The sequence below is a fragment of the Quercus robur genome, chromosome 7, assembly GCF_932294415.1.
Source record: "Quercus robur chromosome 7, dhQueRobu3.1, whole genome shotgun sequence".
NCBI lineage: Eukaryota > Viridiplantae > Streptophyta > Magnoliopsida > Fagales > Fagaceae > Quercus > Quercus robur.
Window position 1 is genome coordinate 18,887,786 of NC_065540.1, and position 23,470 is coordinate 18,911,255.

Genomic DNA, 23,470 nt, shown 5'->3' on the forward strand with positions numbered 1-23,470 from the left:
GTTACCGTCTCAAACATTTAAAAAAAAAAAAACCAAATCAATTTTAAACATAAAAACAAACAATCATATATCAGGACAAATACTTAACCTAAATACATAAAAACTCATATATGACCCACAACACAAAAGAGGTAGTAAAGAACAACACTATTAATCTAATTCTTACATTGAACTATTATGTAGGCAGCCACAAGAATAGAGGTCAAGAGCAATTGGGATATAGAAATACCAAAGCTGAATCATCTAGCTTTTCAGTATTAATATAGTGTGAGGAGAGGAAGAGATGAAGAGATGAAGGAGTTAGAAAGCCAAAGTTTGGTGTTATGAAGTTGAAGGGTTGCCGTTTGAGATTGTAATAGTGGAACACATAGGGTTGCTATTTAAAATTGTAATCGTAGAACTCAAAGGGTTGCCATCTAAAATTGTAATCGTGGAACACAAATGGTTAGGAATTATTTTCTTTTTGTTAGTATTTTTAAATTTAAGAAAACTAATTTTAAATTGTAGGAAAAATTCAGGAAAAAGAATGGTAATGACATGGTAGCTGCTGTGGCTCAACTTGAGCGTAGCAACATTAAATGCTACGATTCAGCTTTTAGTAATACATATATAGATATAGATTACAAAGAACCTCAATTGTTACTAGGCTAGTCCTATTAGGTATAACGTAGGTGTGACTAATTTTTTTTCCTTCTTCCTTGCACATCCTATCCAAACAAACTCATTTCTCTCATAATAAACCATTTTTTTTTAAATGAAAATATATATTAGAACCAAACACAATACTTTGAAGCTCCACATTGCTTTCCTTTAAGGCAATTGAATTGGTGGTAGCTAGGTGAGCGGAGACTGGAGAGAAGAGAGAAAAGAAAAAGAAAAATAAATAAATAAACATTGACTGCTAACAATTTTTTGGTCATCTATATGTTACTGTGTCTTTTTAAATATTAATTAAATGATTTTTTTTTGTAATTAAAATTATTTGACACACACTATGTTAACCATATTAGCATTTTCTATTCCTTAGATGATAGTTGTGGGGGAGGGTGGGGGGGGGGGGGGGGGCATTAAGGTTTGAACACAGAACATTGCCAAGTGGGTCCAACCCGAGGAGAAGGAAGGCCAAGCTCCTCATCAGTTCTGGCCCAGTTCATTGAAAAAAGTCTAGGTATTAAAATTGAAGAAGCTAATTACCTGAGGAGCCCAAGGAGCCTTGGAATGATTTAGATAAGCCACCTGAACCACCAAGGAAGAAAGTAGAGACGTGCAAGTAAGGGAGAGGGGAAGTTTCTAGGCAAAGTACCCGTCACTTTCGCATTCAACACACTACACCAACTCAGTTAGCCACATTAATGACAGAATGACCCCTGAACTGTTCCCTCATAGCTTGTAGCACATTTTACCACCTCCAGTAAAGCCTTGATGGGACAAGTATCCAAATGAAGATTAGTGGTTGTACATGTGGAGGGTTAGCATACACTCTAAATAGCTATATAAGGAAATAGGACTCCTAAAGAGAGGGGATGGAAAAATTTAGAGAATAACCTGTATCTTGTAAGAGCAAACCTTGTAACCAAAACTCAAGGAATATATGAACCATTAATCCTCGTACTAACCTGAGGAAGAACTAATTCAGAAACTTTCTTCTTTCTTTCTGGAAACTTCTTGTAATCTTATTAATTTTATTCAAACCAAAAAGGCTTGAATAGGTTGACCTCAATAACCCATCTCTATAAATTAATTGTATTGGGTTGTCACATATTAACCTTCCATCCAACGTGGCTTGGGTTAGTTGATTATCTCTCACCCACAATGGTAATGACCAAAACAAAACATTATTAAACATACAATGATCAAAATGAAGCTTATATTTCTATAAAATTAAAATTAAAATTAAAACTTATAACAATAGAAGGGCTGAGATGAAAATGCTTCCAAAATATAGGAATTAAAATAGAAATTTTTTCCTTAATTTTAAGAGGACTCAGTCTTGGTGGGAGTAGAGTTTGTATAGTTTAAATTTTATTATGGCTACCCTAGAAAGAATGTATAGAGTCGCCACTAAACCGAGTACCAAAATCTTACCGAGAAGTAAACTTTACATAAGGATAAAAAAAGGGGGGGGGGGGGGGGGGCAAAGAATAACCTGTCCAACACTCAAAAGTGTGCATGTCGGGGGTGAAGTCTTTCCAGAATTTGCACCTTCACAATTAAACATACATAGATTAAAACAAAATTTAAACGTGGGTAAAATATAGTAGATTAAAAATTCAAACACCTGGTTGCATTAAAGTTTAATTATTCACGAAAAAGATAACATTGTTTGTGTTTTATTGGACAATGTAATCATGAGTTTGAACTTAATTCTGAAACTTAAAGTACTACAACACATAAGTTACTGTAACTAAGTTTTAATTAGGATCCTGAAAAATTCACTATGAATTCTAAAATTAAGCATAGCAAGAACCTCTAAAAACATGTAATAAAAGGACAACATGTGAAAATAAAGAAATCTAAACTTGTGTATAAATTATTGTCAATATGTTGGCTGTGAACCTAAATTTCTGTTATCGGAGAGAGATTTTGAAATTTTAAAATTAACGTAGGAGTGAAAAAGAAAGAACGTAAGGAAAGCCCTAACGTAAGAAAAATATTGTAAGGAAAGTAAAGCAAAGACAAAATAAAAACTTGAAACTTGAGAAGGTGCGGAGCTTTCCACCACTCTCACTGGCATCTGATTTGTTGATTAATATGATCCAATTCCAATCACAATTCCCTTCCTTGTTCGAGTATTCGATTTTGTCTAAAAACTCCGAAAGTGACAAAAGGTCCAACTCCAAGGATTTACCCACTATCTGGGGCGGTCCGGTCAGAGTGGATCCGACTTGTCACTTGTTGCCCGTTTTAAATTATTATTTTTCTTTTATGTGACGCGTCCTCGAGTTTCACCGCTTTTATTTGGTTATCATTGCATTTTAGGGGCGTTTGACCTCCGCTTGAAATGAAATGAAAAATGAAAAATATTTTACTACTTAGTTTATTTTTGTTATTATTTATAAGCTTTATTACATTTTTTAGTATTATTTATGAGTTCTACTGTACTATTTCAAATAACTTTTATCTTTATATACAGTACTTTCCGCAATATGTTTTCAGTTTCAGCAAAATAAGCGGTATCCAAATAAATGCTTCGTATGTGATTTTGAACAATAATTTTCAGTTTTTAAACAACATTATACGTATTTTTACACATTTTTTTACCCACACATATTTCTAAAAAATACAAACAACGTTATTAGAACAACATTACCAAACACCCCCTAAATGTTTTTTTCATCACACCTGCGATTTTAAATTCAAACATGTACTCAAACAAATGAAAAAGTTTACCCTTTCCGAAAAGAAATATAAATATTTTGCACTATATTTTTAATAGTTACAAGTATTTTACCAAAATTTAAATACAATTTTTTTATGGAAAAATTTAATTATAATTAGTTACACAATGGTCACATATAATAACATCTCATAATCTTTGATTAAAATAGCCAAAATGCTTTTTAGCACCCCAATATCACCAAAAAAAAAAAAAAAAAAAAACATTTTTCATCCAAATTGCCTAAGTTAAACGAATTTTAGCAACTTGTTATAGTAATTGCTACTAGCAAGTTGCTATTCATTTTTTAAATAATTTCTCTCACACTCTCCTTGTCTCTTGCACTCTCTTCTATTTTCACACTCTCAAAACTCTCTCTCTTAGGCCTAGGGTGGACAATGATTGTGATGGCCTAGGCTTCCAATGGCCGATGATGTACACAAGTCATAGCGGATACGCAAGTTTGTGGTTGGGTTGATTTTGGATTGGGCTGCCAAGAAAGGTGTTGCTTGATTGTGGTGGGTTGTAGATGGGCTTTGCTAGGTTTTAGGTGATGGTTGCTAAGTTTTTTCTACTTGGATTGTGTGTTGGGTTGTTGGATTATGGTGGTGGTTGAGTGGTTGGTTGCTATGGGTTGTGCCATGGGTTGTTATGGTTGGGTGCCATGGTTGTTGTCTTATTGGTTGCGCCATGGTGATTGGTTGTATGTTAAAATAGGAGTTGAGATTATCATGCATTGTTAAGTGAGATGTTAAAATAGATCTATTAGCTTTTTAAAGTGCTAAATGTTAAATTTTCTAGCACTCTAAATGTGAATGCTCTTAGCACTGAACCTCCACATCTAATACCATTAAAATCAATGCTAAAATTAGGAAAAGATGCTAGAGCCACCGTGAGCCAAATAAAACAATAAACTACCTCTAGTAACAAAGATTAGAAGTATAAACATCAGGAATTACTTTAAGGACAAAGTTTAGTTAAAACTACAACCCTACTCAATATCTTTTTGTTAGAGGTGAATTTTGACAAATTCACTATTGAATTACATTTTCTTTTTATATCCTCTATACTTGCAAAATTTCTAGAAAATTAAACATCAATAGCTATGTCATCGATAAATTGTTTAAATTGCAAGTTTTTGTTGTTTAAAATTATGCATAAAATATAAGCTTATAGATCATATATTAAATAATACCCAATTGACACAAAATTTGACATATATATTAAGAGTGTAAAGAATATACAATTCAATAGTTAGTGTGTGCACCAAAAATGAGGTTAATGGGCCAACCCTCGGTTGGGCTCACAATCTATTTGTAATGTGGGTTTCGGATTTCCTACCTTGGGTAGTTCCTTATATAGAGACCTAACAAAGCTGCCTCTCCCTATTATTACTGCACAAGCTTAATTCTCACTTCTTCCACTCTTAGTCTCTTTTAGAACTTTTCCCACCACCCCCTTTCTTCCTTTGCTTCTCATATTTATAGCCAAAAATTAGTGGGGAGTTATGATCACTTCCATGGTTAGTGGGAAATGAGGTCCAATGTTGTTAACCTTAAATGGGTGTTTAGTTGGGAGTAGGGTGTGGTAAGAGTGGCATTAGAACTGGTTCCCATCTAAGTAGAGCTACTCGGTAGCGAAATCCCCCCAGGCACTGCCGAGCAGCTGAGAAGCGGTAAACCCAAGCAGTTGTCTTAATGTTCTGTAAGTGGTTCACTGGGCATGGTTTGAGTGATGAAGCATGGTACGTACTAATTAAGACCATTCGCTTAATGGGCTTTAAGGCGGCATGAGACCTGGGCCTAGGGCTGGGGCCTCAGGCAAAAAGAGGTTGGCATTATGGGCCATATTGTTGGGCTGGAGCCCAAGGCCCAAATAGGCTTGGGGGTCCGAGTGCCGTACAGTTAGATTTTTAAAATATATAGTAATGTTAATTTTTTTGTAGAAAGTTGTAACTTTAGACTATAACCATTTTTGTAGTTAAACTTTATCCTTACTTTAATTTATCAACTAATAATATTTGCTAATCATGTAAAAACAAAGGCTACTTAAGAATCGATCTTTACTTGCCGATTCTACTTTTTGGGGTTGATCTTTTGTAATTGCTTTCTTTGGTAGTTTTTCCTTTTCTCTGGCTTAAAAAAAAAAAAAACAATCACTATTTTGCTTTGTTTGGCAAGTTATCTCATGAGATGGTAGATCTAGTTACTTTTTATGTGATTTCTAAGAATAAAACCCACATAACACATAGAAAATGTATGAAATTATAATGAAATTGGCACAAAATAAAGTCCACCAAGAACCTGAGAAATTACAACTTAATATATATCATTTTGTTATCTCTCTTTGAAATAGATTTAACCTCAATCATAATAGGTTTGTAATGTAAATGCAAGCAATTTTAATTCAACATTTTACTTTTTGCTAGAATCTTTTTTACTCTCTTTTGTGTGTGTTTCTTTATAAGACAAGCACAAAAAGTTGTTGGTTAATTACTTATGCATTATCATGCCTTGGCTCAAGTCCATTTGATTGAACGAGACAATTTCAAAATTAAAAAAAAAAAAATAATAAAAATCCTTGACCATGTGTTAAAGACATTGGAAACAATTTTTATATAATGCATCAGTGCAATGAACATAAACTTAATCCTTCAACATATCGTGAGTGAAAAAATTGAATTTCTAACAATGGAAAAGTTTGATTGGACATAAACTTAGAGTATGTTTGAATACTGTTTATTTTGCTAAAAACTGAAAACACTGTAGCAAAATAATTTTTAAATGTGTGAATAATACTGTGGGACCCATTTTTAATAAATGTTTTGGTGAAAAAGAGGTGTGTGGATCCCGTGAATAGTGCACGAGACCCACTGAATAGTTACATTCCAGTGAAAAATTTGGACAATCAAAGAGGTAGTGGGTCCCGTGCACAGTGCACGAGACCCACTGACAGACAACATCCCACTTGAAAACACTGTTCTCAATGTAAAAAAAAAAAAAAAAAAAAAAAAAAAAAAAAAAAAAAACGGAAAACTCAGTCTCTATCGAAAACTCAGTCTCTATCCAAACGCATACTTAATCTTTTGACATATCATGAGTGAAAAAATTGAATTTCTAACAATGGAAATTTAATTTGTCCTTGACGATTTGTCTTTGAATTTAGTACGTTCCCTTCAATTAATAGTTAGATTCGAATACAAATAGTCTTTTTCACTTTTTATGTTCTACTTTATATTTCACTAATCATAATATACTATGTGGTTGATATTTTTTTTTTCTATTTTATATTTGGATTTAGTTGATGGGTGCTCTTAGGGCATTTGTTAACGAACAGTTTAAAAAAAAGTTTAGCTACCATTCTTATAGGAAATGTATAAAACTGTCACAAAAATCAATTGTTTTTCTCATTTTGTATAATAAATTTATAAAAGTATTTTATAAACGAATACTCTTAAAACATTTGTTAAGAAAATTAAATAAATAAATAGTAAGTTATTATAATTGGTAGCGCATGGAGTAGAACACAAAAAAATTGAAATAAACGTTATTAGAATATATGAACTGATGTTATTTCACTGTCTATTTAAAGAAAAAACAAAAAATGGACGGGTGGAATTCAATGCAAATTGTTGTACAATTAGAGGAAGGAAATCTGGAAATGTGCTAAGCAAACATGACTAGAGAAAATCCCAAAGAGCTAGAGAGATCGCAATTTTCATGTTTACACTTTTCACAATCAAATTGGTATATATATACACTGCGCACATTGGAGAAGAAACTATATTGTAGTACAGTTCAATCATTAAAAAGATCACATTCAAAAAATTTCACCCCCTTCTGTCTTTTTGGATAAGTAGGAAGTCACAAATCACAAGCACAAATATAAGCTTTTAGTATTAACGGCCCCCTGAGAGAAGTGACTCTGCAATGGAAGTCTGGTTCGTAGAAGACGGATAGGACATGAAAAAATCATCGAAACCATCCCCATGTGCAAATGTTAAGCCGGTGGAACAAAGACCAAGCGATGAGAAGTCTGGAAAAGGAACATCACCTTCTAAGTACTGCACAACTTGGCGCATGCTAGGCCTTGCAGCAGCCTCTGAATGAGAGCACATCAATCCCAGTTTCAATACCAACTCTAGTTCTTCTGCTACATAACTTGTACCATAATTTGGATCCCTTGCCTCCATAATTTCGCCTTGGCTAAAATGAGAAAACACCCAATCAACCAAAATCGAATCCTCTGGTGGCCCATTTGCCTGTATTGGTCTTCTTCCAGAAGCAACCTCGAGCATAAAGGCCCCAAAAGCAAATACATCGGTGCTTGTTGTGGCCTTGCCACTTCGAGTATGCTCTGGTGCAAGATACCCAAGAGTTCCGACCACATGGGTAGTTTGAGGATCAGTTCCATGGTCATATAATCTTGCAAGACCAAAGTCACCTAATTTACCATTCAGTTCACCATCTAGCAAGACATTACTAGCCTTCACGTCTCTGTGAATGACAACCTGATCCCATCCTTCGTGTAGATAAAACAGTCCCGATGCCACACCTTTTATGACTTTAAATCTCTGGCTCCAACTGAGGGTGACCTGAGGTTGATCAAAGAGGTACTTGTCTAGGCTTCCATTGGACATGTAGTCATACACCAAAAGCAATTCTCCTTTTCTTCGGCAATAGCCCAAGAGTGGAACTAAATTTCTGTGACGAAGCCGACCTATACTCACAATTTCAGCCACAAATTCTCTCATTCCCTGTCTTGATTCATGAGAGACCTTCTTCACAGCAATCTCAATTTTAGAGGTAGTTAGTACACCTTTATATACTTTACCAAATCCACCACTACCCAATAGTTCTTTGTCCCTAAATCCTCTTGTAGCAATATAAAGATCTTTGTATTTGAATCTGTGAGGCCCATAGTCAACCTCCCAGTCTTCTACCAATTCTGCAAACTTCCTTTTCCTTTTTATGACATACGTTGCACCTGAAATTGCTACCAAGACTAAACTAACAAGAATCACAGGCAATCCAATTGTCAAAAGTTTAGATCTCTCTTTACCTTGAGGCAGCTTGGGAAGTTGAGAAAGGGCAAGTTCTTGAGCCTTACCATTCAACTTAAAGCTCCAACCCAAAATATAATGGGAAGTTAGGAAAGTGCCAGTTGCGGAAGAGAACCCAACATACATGGTTTTGTTAATGATAGATGAAAGATCACGGGACAAAGACAATAGTGGAAATTTGGGTTTACCAACATCAATTGGAGCTAAAGTTACATTGAGTTGCTTCTTGACACCATCATATTCCACCCAAACTTGCATTGGGTTTCCACTGAAAAGGGTCAAGTTCGTAAAGGCACCACTGTCAGCATAATAACCCGCTAGAGAAGAATTCTCGGACACCATTCCATTTATGTCCACCCCAACATGGTTACCATTGATATCTTTAAATTCTTGGTTCAGGACTGTATCGAGCTCTACAGCAACGAGATGATTGGTAGCATTACCATTGTTGGTCTCATTGAAAAGGCCAAGGTATTGGTTTGGAAGAGCTCCTGGCCGCTCTCTAGTTGGAGAAATCACGAAAGCTATCCCATTTCCTCTTAGAGTTGGATATGCGGAAACAATGGCAAAGACGAAAGTCGTAGAGAAAAAGAAAGCACTGTCATTCAATGAGTTCTTGAAGCTTATTGGAGTAGGGTAGAAAGCAAGACCCTTTTGCTGTTTGGTGTCATTGGTGAGCTCCAAAAGACCATTAGAAGTGATAGTGGCTTTGCCGTCTAGGCTAAGATTGACTGATCTAAAACCATTGTAAATGAAGTTGGTATCTTGGGAGCCTACAACGCTTATTAGGAGAGGCAGCAGTATTACAAGCTTGGAAAACATGGCTATATTTTTGCATACAATTTCTTCTTTTCATTCTAAGAAATGCAGGGTTGGCTTACATACATCATGTTGAGGAGAACATCATATGTAAATGTAATATGTATTCATACCTAAAATCAAGCACCCACAATTCATGGGTCACCCGGTAGGGCCCGCACCCGTCACTCATGTTTCCAAGTAAACGATTTGGACTTTTAAGGAATCACATTTTCCATGAAAGTCAGGCTTCAGCTTATTAATCATTATTTATATATAAACCATGCAATCTTATCTTATATGGATGAGATACACTTTTTTATTTTCTTTATAACTAGCCGGGGAGTTTCCATTAAATAGATGAGAAGTTTCAAAATGGTTTTAATTTTGAAGAAGTTATCTCCGAAATTTTGGTTGTTATAAACTTAAGTACATTTGAATTTGTGTAATGGGAGAGTAGAAGTTTATCCAAAATCAAGGATTTTAAAATTGGTTGGATGGGGATACATCTTTCTTATTTAACAAGTTGGAGATTTATTTAGGGGATGACCCTTGGTTCAAAACCATAAAATTATTTGTTGTACCATCTATTTATAAAGACTCAACTCCTTTTCCTTTGTAGACAATATTTCTTTCACAATGACTTTCCTTCCACTCCAAGAAATAGCCAAAAACCCAAAAAATAACCAAATTAATTTTTTCTTCTTTAACTAAGAAACCTAATTAGCTTTTACAACTATAATTTGAGACCCCAACAGCCCACACCTTTGTAGAAGGAGGTCTTCATTTCATAAAATATCCATTGGAGAGAAGAATCTAAAGTAAGCTTTAAAAAAAAACAACAACAACTAGATAACCAAATAATGGCATTCAACTTTATACATTGATTAGTGTTAGGGTCATATTGTCTATGTATTGGCATATCTTTTGACTAAATACACTTTACTTGTAATTTGGTAGATCTAAGATTTGTTTAGGATATCAAGAAGTGTGTTGATAAGACAAAACAATGGTATCTTTAAAGACATGAAAACTTAATCAAGAAACGAGTGAAGAAAAGTTGATTTAGTGAGTCTCGACACTAGTCTTGACACAAGCTCAACACTAACATCTATTGAGACTAAATGAGTAATTCTCGACACTAAGCTCGACATCTCTTAATCTATCAAGCTATGTAGATCTAGAATCCTCAGATTAGAATTTCGGCCCACGATGACATGGATTTCTAGGGTTTCATTCACTAAACCTCTAAAGCATATAAAAACTTTATTTTGAAGTCATCAAAGACACAGAAACTCAATCTAGAGAACTCATTCGCTCTATGAGAAGCTACTACATTCTTGTGCGCCTTAGGGATTTATAACCAAGTGCTTTCAGATCTTCAACGTGTTTTGAAGTGAAAAACTTTACATCCAACAACAATCAATCAGTTGCTAGGAAATCAGACACGTACTGGGATCCGTACGTACAGGAAGAAGTCTCTACAAGATCAAGTTCAATTAGAGATTGTAGTAAAGGTTCAACTATAGGTTGGTATTTTGGGAAAGTCCAGGGTAGTGGTAAGATTCCTTATACTTGTAACTTCTTGATTTTTGATTAGTGGATTTTTGGGAGTGGTGATTTAAAATCACCTGGTGGGGGGTTTTTGCCTTGTGAGAGGTTTTCCTCATTCGTTTACAAATCACCATGTTAATTTAACTTCCGCTGCATTTAGTTTGTTTGGTGATTTTTTTATGCTTCCACGATTTGCATTTAATTTAACATAATAAAGCAACTTGGGTAATTGAATTAATTAACTGGGGTTAATCTATAACCCAACAACTAGTTCCTTTGTAAGGCTAATAAAAGTTTAAATTTGTAACTGTGGGGGTCATTTAATTAGGAGGTACTGTTAAGGTTGTGCTAATTGGGCTATGGCCCAATCCGAGGACATTGGACCATCCGAGGATGTTCAGATGAAATTACAAAGGGAACGGAATAAACAGAAGAGTAGAGATAATTAGAGATAAGTCCAACAAATGTTCGAGGAGAAAAACCAACTTAGTAACAAGTATCCAAGGTCAGTAAGAGTGCCATATCATCATGGACCATCTTCAAAGTTACATCACTACTAAGGGTTGGACATTGGACAAGGGGTAAGAAAAGAAAAAGGGCAAACAAATATCTTCAAAAGCTGCTACGTCCGCATTAAATGCCTCTCAACCAACTCTCTGGCCGCATTAATGTGGAAGTGATACCTGAACAGTGATCAAGCAGTCTTACAGCTACGGTTGAGGGGTCTAGGAGTTGCTGGATGGGACAGGAAGGGGTTCCTCGAATCTAACCTACACGTGTGTGGTAGGGTTGATACCAAGATTGTAGTATATAACATCGGAAGATGTACTAAAATGGGGGACCGGGAAAAAATCAAGGAATTGGAGGACAAGATTGCGAACTCTTGTGTAATTTTATGGTTCAAGAAGACAATATAATATAAACTCCTTGAGTTACTCCGAGGACAGATTTTCTCATCCTACTTGTGTCTAACAGTCTTAAATTACCAAATTTAATCGTTTTTCTTCTGGAATAGATCTAGTTCTTTCATCCACGCTTTACAAATTTATTGTTTAGACCGCTTGGGCTAGAACCCAATCCTATTTTGGGTCCAATCCAATTTCAGTCCTTACAGTAAAAATTTATAATAATAATAAAAAAATTTTAACCACAAATTTTCTTAGGCAATCTGGGATAAATCTTGTCAATTGTCATCTAAGATTACCCATATTTGAGAAAATTTCATGTGGGATGTATTTGATTTTTATTTTTAATATTTTAAAGGATCATGTCAACGGGTAACCTTAGGGCAATTGTTAATAAACTATTTTTAAAAAGTTTTTAAACCAATTTCATGAAAAATTCCCTTAGGGTATTCATTAACATTTCCCAATTTTAAATAATGAAATTGTACTATGGTAGGGTTAAATTTAGTTGTCTACACTAATTTTATATATTCTAATTCAAGACTCTTGTGCCCTTTGATTAGAGAATTAGTTTGGACGAAAATGTAAACATTATAAATTAATTTTAAATTAAAATACTCATTAACAATAAAATTTTTATAATTGGCAAAACTTAGATTTTTTAAAGAATAATGCTAGAGATACAAATTATTTTACAAAAAATGTTACAAACTGCTAATGTGGTGAATGATTATTGGTAAATGAAAAAAGTGATATTAACTATGTGTCTAGATAAAAACTAATAAGAAGTTTGCCACATCAATATTTTGTAAAAATTTTGTAAAATAGTTTGTGATTATAGTATTATTCTTTTTTAAATTGTAGTACAATTTGCCACACAATTAAATTCAAAGACATAGTAGATTTTCTCATAAATTAATAAAAAACACAGTGAATTTAACCAATTGTACAAAAACAATATCATCTTTAACGAGGATAATTAGATTCAATTAACAACAATTATATATATGAATTTAATTGAAAATTTTAATGAATTGCATTTATGATTGTAATTAAATTTAACTATTTTTTCATTTTTTTATTAAAAGAAAAACAAGGGGCTTGCAGTCACAAATGTGATCATTGCGGCCCCATGTTACTTAAGTCATTGTATTACATGTCACTTGAGCAATAATAACTAATAAGTAAAAGGTTTGGTATTATCCAAACACACAACTTCAGAACTTAGAAATATAATGGATCATAAAGACTCTCTACTACTAAGTCACTTTTAAAGGAGGTGTTTTATAATTTATCATGCAATTGGATGGGATGAGTTTTGAGTGATATCACTCAATTTTCTGTTTCCATCATCCAAATCGTGTGGGTCCCACAGATGAGCATTTGTTTGGATGAGTTTTGGATCATTATTTCCATCACTCAATTCTCTGATTTTTGAGTGACGAGTTATGGAAACTGAAAAAACATTTTAGGTATTTTCAGTTTCCAAAACTCAGCTTTCAATGGCACTTTCGTAATTAAATCACATACCCAGCTGGATTTTTTTTTTTTTGGTGAAACCCAGCCACAATAATTGACAAATTCTCTGAAATTTTGTGTGTGTGTGTGTGTGAAACCTAGCTGCAACTTTTGAAATTGAAAACTGGGTCTGACTTAAGGTGCCAAATAGGGGTCTAGGAAATTGAGGTATTTTAAGTGAAGAGTGATAAGTGATGGATTTTTTTTTTTTGGTGAAACCCAGCAGCAATAATTGACAAATTCTCTGACCTTGTGTGTGTGTGTGTGAAACCCAGCTGCAACTTTTGAAGTTGAAAACTGGGTCTGACTTAAGGTGCCAAATAGGGGTCTAGGAAATTGAGGTATTTTAAGTAAGAAGTGAAATTGAGGTATTTTAAGTGAGGAGTGATGAAAATTGAGTGATGACAAATTACAAACCAAACAGGCCACCAAACAGGCCCTTATACTTTAGGACAAAACGATACTAACAGTAGTGAATGGGTGTGGTGTAGACGCCATTCCTTGAGTAGCAGCCACATAGTCATGGCCGCCATTATAGAAAAACGAGAGAAATTAAAATAAGTCCATTTTTTCTGCTATAATGGTCAGTTGCCACTGTCTTTTTCAGTCAATTGTCATATTCTTGGTGCGTGGGGTAGTCGGTAGAAGGTACTAATTTGAGTGCATGTTCCTCTACACTCATTCAGCTCCTTGGATTATTCATTACTGGTCCACATAAAAATTTTCAGAAAGAAAAAATTGATGTAATGAGAATTTTTTTCCCAATATTTTGGGGTATTTTTATTTTAGTTCTTGTATTCTTAAAGGTTTTGTTATGGTTTTTGTGTTTTAAACAATGTTTCAATTCTCAAAAAAAAAAAAAAATAATAATGTTTCATTTTGATTTTTTTTCCTTATCTCAGTGACCATAAATATTAATGTGATTAACAGAATGCTCACCCTTAAAAATAAGGTAGCTAAGAGTTAACAAAATAATAATAAAAACATTTAGTTGGTAACTTGATATTCGATACTTAAAAAAGCCATATCTGCATGAGCGTCTTAATAAAAATTCTACGTAAAATAGTAAAAGAATAAAATAAATTTTGAAAAGAAATCTATCCCAATTTCTTTTCTTTTCATTTAGTATTTTTTTGGCAACCCAACACACATATATAAATATAAAAAATTACAAATTGATAAATTCTGATCCCCAAGTTGATTTGATATTGATCAAGTGTGCTAGGTTGAGCATATTAGTTAATCCAAGTTTTATTAATGAATGCAAAGCAATTATACAAAATATCATATAAATTAAAAGACAAATATTAGTGAATGTCATTATAAAACTAAGTTACTACAATACTACTTGTAGCAACTGAAGCTCACAATATACGTATATTATATGAGGCCAAAACTTATATTATCTTTAAGCTCTCCTTAGTTTTACAAAGTCCCTAACAAATTTTTTTTTTGGTAATGAATTTGATTTCAGAGGACTTATTCAAAATTATTTGAATTAAACCTCACAAATTAAAAAAAAAAAAAAAAAAAAAAAAAAAAAAAAAAAAAACAACAACAACAACAACATTACAACATTGTAGCTGATTATTATACAAATAAACTATCAATTTAACATGATAAATCACTACTAGTAATTTAGAAAGCAAAAATTAACAAAATTATAGTTGTTATCCATTTAACATAAAACTTCTCATATTCTAAAGTTGTCAAATACCTATTAACAAATAACTATTGATATAAAATATTCAGTAATTAGATTAAAAAGAAAATCAGTAATTACTTCAATATCGCAAGTTGTTCATGCTTTAAAAATTTTGAGAGAATAACACCGCAAACATCTTAAACTCTTTCTTGCTTGGATCCTACAAAACAATATATACATACATACATATATATATATATATATATATATAGTGATGGAGATAGAACATGCCATTAAAGAGACAACCAATTACAATAGTGTTGGAGGCAAAATAAAAAATTAAAAAAAACTGAAGAAGCATGCGGTTTGGCTAGCATACCAGCTAGTTAATTTATATTAAAAGACATAAAAATCTTACAATCAAATATAATTCATAAGACGCAGATAAATAAAAGGTTTGTCAAGATGATCAAGTTTGGCAATGAAGAAGACGCAGCAGCTATTGATGAGGGTAATCTCTATCTTAAATTTGTGATAATGATGAAGATGCAACAACTACTAATTATGTAGATCTAGCATAATCTTATTTTGATTCAACTACAACAAAAATTACGATAATTACCATAAAAATATTATATCAAAAAACAGTCTTTTATGATATAGCCAAGAGTACAATCAAAGCTAATAAAAGGAATTTTAATTCAATTTCAATGATGAAGGAAAGATTCACTTAAATGAGGAGACCAAGAAAAGAAGTATCATGTTTTGAGTATAGTATTGAATTTAAACTCTATAATTCAATTTGCTAACTACTAAAATATCTTAGCAAATTGAATTTTTGTAGGCACGAATTACATCATTTAATTGAATTTTTGCAGGCATGGATACTACTAAAACTCTATCATTCAATTTTCTAACTACTAAAACTCTATCACACGGATACTACTAAAGCTCTATCACACGGATTACGCAATATAAACCAACAATGTTACCGTCTCAAACATTTAAAAAAAAAAAAAACCAAATCAATTTTAAACATAGAAACAAACTATCATATATTAGTACAAATACTTAACCTAAATACATAAAAACTCATATATGAACCACAACACAAAAGAGGTAGTAAAGAACAACACTATTAATCTAATTCTTACATTGAACTATTATGTAGGCAACCACAAGAATAGAGGTCAAGAATAATTGGGATTTAGAAATACCTAAGCTGAATCATCTAGAGATTATTGATCCTAATATATAAATTTATGATTTTTTAAAAATAAATTATATTTTACATTTCATTTCAAAATAATTAGATATTCCCGCGTGATGCACAGGGTTGTGACTAGTGTTTTTAAAAATGAGTCATTTTTCAAAAAGTATTTTTTATAAAACTATCTTCTTTTTTTAATGTTTGGTAGCAACCTTAAATGAGTTGAAAAACAACCTCTTAACTTCCCTTATTTAGCTTATTAGTGGAAAACAATTTCTAAAAATTCACAATCTTGGGGAAATATAGAACAATATATAAGGCAAATGAGTAATTGTAACCAAAATTATGGCTGCACTGCTACTAATAGCTAAGGTTCTTAGTAGAAAAACAAAACAAAATTATGGCAAGTTGTGCTTTTTATTTTGTATTGTTGCCAGCGACCTGGCCATGGAGGAGATAGAGGAAGAACCATGCAAAGAGAAAGAGAGAGAGACGGACTTGCAAGATAGAGAGAACGTATAAATTTTTTTGGGTTTAAAAACAAGTATGGAATGTATTAAATAAGGGATAATAAATGAGATATTAGTATTAATAAGGGTCTTTTTTTTGGAAAATTATTAGGTACTCCCGGAGTACCATAAATACGTACTCCCTCCTCTTACATGAATGGTGGATCCCACCATGAATTTAATTAGTGGGATCCACCATTCATGTGAGAAGAGGGAGTACGTATTTATGGTATTTCGGGAGTACACAATAATTTCCCTTTTTATTTTTATTGTTGGATCTACTTAAATCCAATGATTTAAAAAATGTGTAACTCTTTAGAGTTACACCAGGTGTAACTTGAACAAATCTCATATATAAGTACGTTTTTAGAATATATATATATATATATATATGTACGATTTTAGACCCCTTAAACACAAATAGATTAACCTAGTTATTTAGCCAAATGATTATTAACTTAGGTAAATTATTCAGATCTAGGTTAACACAAATAAATCATATCATTGAAACACTGCGGAAAATAAAGAACACAACGATATGATAACCCAGGAAAACCAAACAAGTAAAAAACTTGGGAAGGATTTAACCTAACTATCCTCAAGGTAAAACAGATCCACTATGAAAGAATTGAGGTTTTACAATAGCGACTTAGACCACTAACATCCTATTGCTACATTGAGTAGAAAACTTACTATTACAACCACATGATAGCTTCGAGTCCATGGACTGCTTCGAGTCCATGGACTACTTCTTTCTTGGATTCACTGAACCACAAGTACTCCCACTTGTGTTTTTCTTTAAGCTCTTTATGCAGCAACTGAAGCGATCACCAAGCTCCCGACATCAATCTTGATCTTGATAACCCTAAGTATGTATGAAGGCAAACACCTCTAGATCTCACAAGAAATTCATACACACAGCAAAAACAACAACAATAAAACGTGGTTAGGGTTTTTCCTTTTATACTTAAAGCAAAACATAAAACCCTACATATTATATGGGCTTGGGCTGAGTTGGAAAAATCTGCAAAAAAACAATCTGCACGAGCTTTGATCGATCGAGTCTAATTTTCAATCAATCGAGCCTTGCAAAAAGTGAACAGTAATTTTCTGTAATTAATCGATTCTAACTTTACAATAAACATACTTTGAGTAGCCTAATTCTAGATTCTAAGTTTTCATCATGGTTTGCCAACATTACATATTGAAGTTCTAAAACATTTAGATCCTAAATCCTTAGAACCTAATTATATATATATATATATATATATATGAGATGAGTTCAAGTTACACCTTTTTTAAACCGCTGGATTAAAGTAGATCCAACGGTTAAGAAAATACTCTTATTATTACAATATTTTTATTAGAATCTCATTAATTACCCTCATTTTTTACCTTCTAAACCTATCTCTAAACCCAACAAAAGAAAACATCTGACACACACTCTCTCTCTCTCTACATTTTGGTTTTCAAGCCGTTAGTCTCTCCTTTGTCTCTCTCTCTCTCTCTCTCTACATTCTAAACGTATGTTTCTTTCTCTCTATCTCCTCCTCTATTGCTCATCCACCATTGTTCCACCTCCACAGGTTGCCAGCAGGAAAAAAAAAAAAAAAAAAAAAACCAAGTCGAACTGTTTCTATTTTTCGTTTCTTTTCTGTTGTGAGTGCTCTGTTTTTTTTTTTTTTTTTTTTTCTTTTCTTTTCTAGTCTGACTCTCTCCAGAACTCTACGTTTCTTTTCTGGTATGTTCTTTTCTGGTCTTACATTTTTCTTTGGTGATGGTTGTTTTTTTTTTTTTTTTTTTTTTTTTTTTTTTTTTTTTTATATAAAAAAAAAATGCATTCTATGTGTATGATCAAATGCCGCTTAGAAGTTCTTATCTTTCTTTTCCTCTACTAATGTTGTATTCCATATGGGTTTTCTACATGTTTTTATGTAGTGTCTCTAATGAAGCCGTTTTGTTTTTATATTTTTTGGAACGAATATGGTGCAATTGATGTGCAAGTTTTAGCTAGTATATGTTGTATCAGATAGGGTTTTAATGTGGCTTGAATATTTATGAAATTGATCGATATAATTTTCTTTACAGTCAATGAAAGATAGTGGCTTTATATATGTGAGCTGTGCTGTGCTGTGGATTGAATCTGTGCTGTGGATTGAATCTTCTCCTTTTGCATGTAGATAATTAAGGAAAATGGTGCTGTGCTTTCCTTCAACACCCAAGAAATTGTTGATGACTGTGGCATGCTTCGTCTTTGGTGCTGCTCTTTTTGCTGCTGGTATGCATCTCTCTTATGTCAACATTGCCCCTCAACAAGCTCGAACTAAAGCTTGGAATGATTTCGTCAAAGAAAGATTGAGAAAGATGTATGGGAAATGAAGAGTTCAGCTTATTGCTACTTGTCTAATTCACCATTCCCTGTCCTCTCTATGCTTGTCTTCTGGGTTAGGTTTAAATTTTTGGTGTTGGCACTTTGATCACAGTATTGCTTAATGAATTGACCATGGTTGTAATGGCTGTGAATGTGAAGCAATGATTTTGATGGCTCTCACCAAACATGATGTATTCTCTTCTTATGTAAAAATCATTCAATTGTGGGTATTCTTGTTAGTTGCCCAGGTAGCTATGCTGCTCTAATTGGGTTTACAAGTCCTTTATCCGCAATTGGATCCATACTCACGGGAATTGACTACATAGGTCTAGACCATGTGATGGTGTTTGCTAATGGGTTATTACTCCCAAGCTTTGGAAGTATTGTCAAGAGAGCAGTAAGGTTGGAGACATGAAAAGGCAGTTACGGGGTTGCAGTGGGAGTGGTGTTTGCCATACAATTAAATTCAAACATATAGTGGATTTTCCATTAACAAATAAAAAGGGAAAATTACAACTTCTCCATTTGTGGTTTGACCAAAATTTAAGTTGCATACCTGTGATTTGAAATTTGACACTTTACCCACCTGAGATTAGTTCAGTTCAGTTAGATTTTCGTAACGTAGATTTGTTAAAAACATGTTATTTTGATTCACTTTTATGTCTCTCCTCCAAAAACACAAAAACCATAAAAATACAAGATCAAATAAGATAAAAAAAAGAATCCAATAGAACACTTGCATAATGGGATTTCAAACCATAGGTAGGCAACTTAAATTTTGATCAAACCTGATGTAGCATAGGCGTGTAGAAGCAGAATCTGTAACACACAATTACTACAATTCTTCCACAAAACCTAAGTTCCACAAGAACACTGGCTAGTAGGCAAAATAATAGAGAAAACCTCTCTAACAAGCTTTTATTAATCAACACATAACAATAATCAACCTCTCTATAAAGAGTATTTATAGGAATAGAATTTCCCCTACTCCTTTTAGGAAAAGACATAATAAACCTACGCCTACTTGAAAAAGGAAAAACAATTTAACTTGGAAAAGAAAAACAATTAAAACCCTAATTCAACTATGAAAAAAGAAAACAACATAAAATATTAAAATATTTTATTCTTCCTTAACATATCTGCATCATTCTCTCGGGGTTGGGGAAAACTCGTCCTCGAGTTTTGTGGCAATCTTCCACGATCAATTGGAACCCCGAATAATCCTTTCCATCCTATTCTTCTACGCAATACAAGACGAATCAATATGCTACTTATTAATCTTTTCTCACTCATAATAAATCTTGATGTACGGATTTTTATTCTTGACCTCTTTTGCCATGGCAGGATATATGAAGCAAGTACTAAAAAAGAATCCATGCATACATCCAAAAACTTCATATTTCCTTCTCGACAAAGATTACTTAAAATCACTCGTTCATGCCTCTTGTTGACCTCTATCAATTCTTTTTCAATAAAATCCTCCCAAAAGGTATCAATAACCTTTTGTTTCTGAATGTCGAAAGTCTCATCAACGATGTGAGTTATGGGCTCATCTCGTATGTATATGAATTTATTTTTATCAAGCTCAATCTTTTCTTCTTGACTAAAATCTTCAGGATAGTCATCATAAATTGGTGGAGAATCCCAATCTACTAGACAAATTCTTTCAATATATTCATCATCCTCTTTGATATCGCAGCTCTCTTGCTTGATATCAAGATCCTCCTCCACAAAACATGGATTTGGATGGTAGTATTGAGGTTGACTTCCAATGGCTAAGGCGGTGAGCTGCTTTGAAAGCGCATCAAACCACTCCTCTATTCGTTGAAAGAACGCCTCTAATTGCGCATTGCGTGCAACCTCATCGCATTCATACACGTCATCTATGGCAACAGGTTTTCCCCCACGTACTCCTCTTTGCACCATAGTAGGAACCTAGCCTAGCTCTGATACCAACTGATGCAGCGTAAGCGTGTAGAAGCAGAATTTGTAACACACAATTACTACAATTATTCCACAAAACCTAAGTTGCACAAGAACACTAGGCTAGTAGGCAAAATAATAGAGAAAACTTCTCTAACAAGCTTTTATTAATCAACACATAACAATAATCAACCTCTCTATAAAGAGTATTTATAGGAATAGAATTTCTCCTACTCCTTTTAGGAAAAGACATAATAAACCTACGCCTACTTGAAAAAGGAAAAACAATTTAACTTGGAAAAGAAAAACAATTAAAACCCTAATTCAACTATGAAAAAAGAAAACAACATAAAATATTAAAATATTTTATTCTTCCTTAACGTATCTGCATCAAAACCTCAGGTGGGTAAAATGTCTAATTTAAATCACAGGTGGCAACTTAAATTTCGATAAAATCTCAAGTGGATAAAGTGTCAAATTTTAAATCATAGGTAGGCAACTTAAATTTTAGCCAAACCACATGTGGGCAAGTTGTAATTTGTCCAAATAAAAAATATAGTGGATTTAGCCAATTGAATAGAAACAATGTCATTTTTAACGAGGATAATTAGATTCAATTAACTACAATTATATATTTGAATTTAATTGAAAATTTTAATGAATTGCATTTATGGTTGTAATTAAATTTAACTATTTTTCCATTTTTTTTATTAGAGAAAAACAAGGGGCTCGTAGTCACAAATGTGGTCATTACCCCCATGTTGCTTAAGTCATTGCCTTATGTTATGACGTGTCACTCAAGCACTAATAACTAATATATATATATATATATATATATATATATTTGAGATAGGTTCAAGTTACACTTGGTGTAACTTCATAAGAGTTACACATTTTTTGGACCATTGATTTGTATTAGATCTAATGGTGAAAAAAACACTCATAGTTATGTATTTATTGTTCCCTAGAAATTAGTAACTAAGTCATCAATTCTTCTTATTAAAAATGGAAAAATAAAAAACAGCATTAACTCTTTGCTCTCCATCATCATCTTCATCTTCTCTCCCTCTCTCACATGGTCTTGTGTTCTATTTTCTATGTACTTTCACCCTCATCAATGGAAATTAAGGGCGAGTTCAGGAAACAAGTGAAATTTTTATTGTTATTTTATGTCTGGGAGTGTTTGATTTCTTCGTTCATTTGCTACCACCTGTGAAGCTATTCTTTCATGGGGCAATGCTTTTCGTGTTGCACCACAAGTGACAGAGTGTTTGATTGCTTCGTTCATTTATTTATTATATTATATCCATTCTTTTCTATATAATTGTAGCTTGTATCTGAACTTTGTGAAGTCCCTTTGTTCGTGGCTAGACTTAGTTATGAGACAACTGAAAGCAGAATCAAAAGGGAGTTTTAGTCTTATGGTCCAATCAAGCGGGTAGGTATTTTGAGCATTCCTTGCGGGGGTTCGATAAGATGTTCAGTTCTGTGGTAGCTTTATCCTTTCTATTTATCTTATTAAAACTAGAAATAAGTTCTTAAAGGTAGCATATATGCTCTAGCTTTATGGTTGACACAGTGATTTATTTTTTCACCCTTAGATTTCTTTTTACCGGAATTTCTTTGTCATTCCAATGACTGAAGTGAAAAACACCAAAACATATTGTGCGAACTTCAAAAACTGCCTCAACGGTTAAAAAACTCTCTCTCTCTCTCTCTCTCTCTCTCTCTCTCTCTCTCTTTATATATATATATATATATATATACCTCATTGCCTACATAATCATTCTTTTTCTTATTTAATTTTTATTCCTAAATTTTGTTGACAATATTAGAATATATAAATATTTTTTTGAGAATGTATTAAATATATAAATAGATTGACTTTATACATTCATCTTGGATAGTTTTAACTTTATATATAACTATGCATTTATAAATTCATCTACTTTATTTAGATGTTTATAACAAAGCAATAAAATCAATGAAGAAATTAAAACCAAACAAAGTCTATACATATCTATCTATACTATTTTATAATAATGGAAGCTTTAAAATAAATTTTACAAAGCTCTTGTTGTGCCATGTCATTAGCAGCCTTTTTTTTTTTTTTTTTTTTTTTAATTTTAGTTTTTTACTTTGTTTAACCTTTCATCTTCTTCAACCATTGTCTTCTTCTTAGTTCAAATTTTCATCTTCTCCAATCATGTCTTCTTAAATTTTTCATTTGATTTCCTTTATATCTTCATAAATTCTATGGTTTCACTTTTTTGAACCTTTCATCTACTTCCACCCTTCCTTCCTTTTATTTTCATAAATTCTACGGTTTTACTTTTTTGAACATTTCATCTGCTTCCTCCCTTACTCTTCCAAATTTATTTTCTTATAAATTTCTTTTACTTCATTTCGACCTCTCTTCCCTATTCTTTCCAAGTTGTTCACTACGAAAAGGTCAATACTCTCTCTCTCTCTCTCTCTCTCTCTCTCTCCAAATTTGTTTCTTTTGATGCACTTTTTTTATTGTTTCAACCACTTTTTTCCCCGCTAATAGTTTTTTTTTGTTATTGTTGATTTAATTGTCATTTCACATTTGTTTCTC

At 32.9% G+C, this 23,470-nt stretch overlaps 2 protein-coding genes across 13 annotated transcripts in view; both read right to left on the reverse strand.

Annotated features, from left to right (window-relative positions):
* LOC126692640 (uncharacterized) overlaps positions 1-2,796 on the reverse strand; it is a 55,319-nt gene extending 52,523 nt beyond the window's left edge. The window contains exons 1-2 of the mRNA XM_050388330.1: positions 2,689-2,796; positions 2,147-2,202 (exon numbers count right to left, since the gene is read on the reverse strand). Coding sequence (XP_050244287.1) covers positions 2,147-2,202; positions 2,689-2,734 — 102 coding nt within the window. The 5' untranslated portion in view covers positions 2,735-2,796. The remainder of the gene's footprint in view (positions 1-2,146; positions 2,203-2,688) is intronic.
* LOC126692638 (L-type lectin-domain containing receptor kinase IV.1) overlaps positions 1-23,470 on the reverse strand; it is an 82,156-nt gene that overhangs the window by 43,677 nt on the left and 15,009 nt on the right. For 2 of the 12 annotated variants that reach the window (XM_050388313.1, XM_050388322.1), the window contains exon 1: positions 7,430-9,338. The exons of 4 other annotated variants lie outside the window; for them this stretch is intronic. In XM_050388313.1, coding sequence (XP_050244270.1) covers positions 7,430-9,260 — 1,831 coding nt within the window. In that variant the 5' untranslated portion in view covers positions 9,261-9,338. Of the gene's footprint in view, positions 1-7,429; positions 9,340-23,470 lie in introns of those variants that run through there. 6 more of the 12 variants (XM_050388317.1, XM_050388314.1, XM_050388318.1 and 3 more) reach the window with 6 other exon arrangements.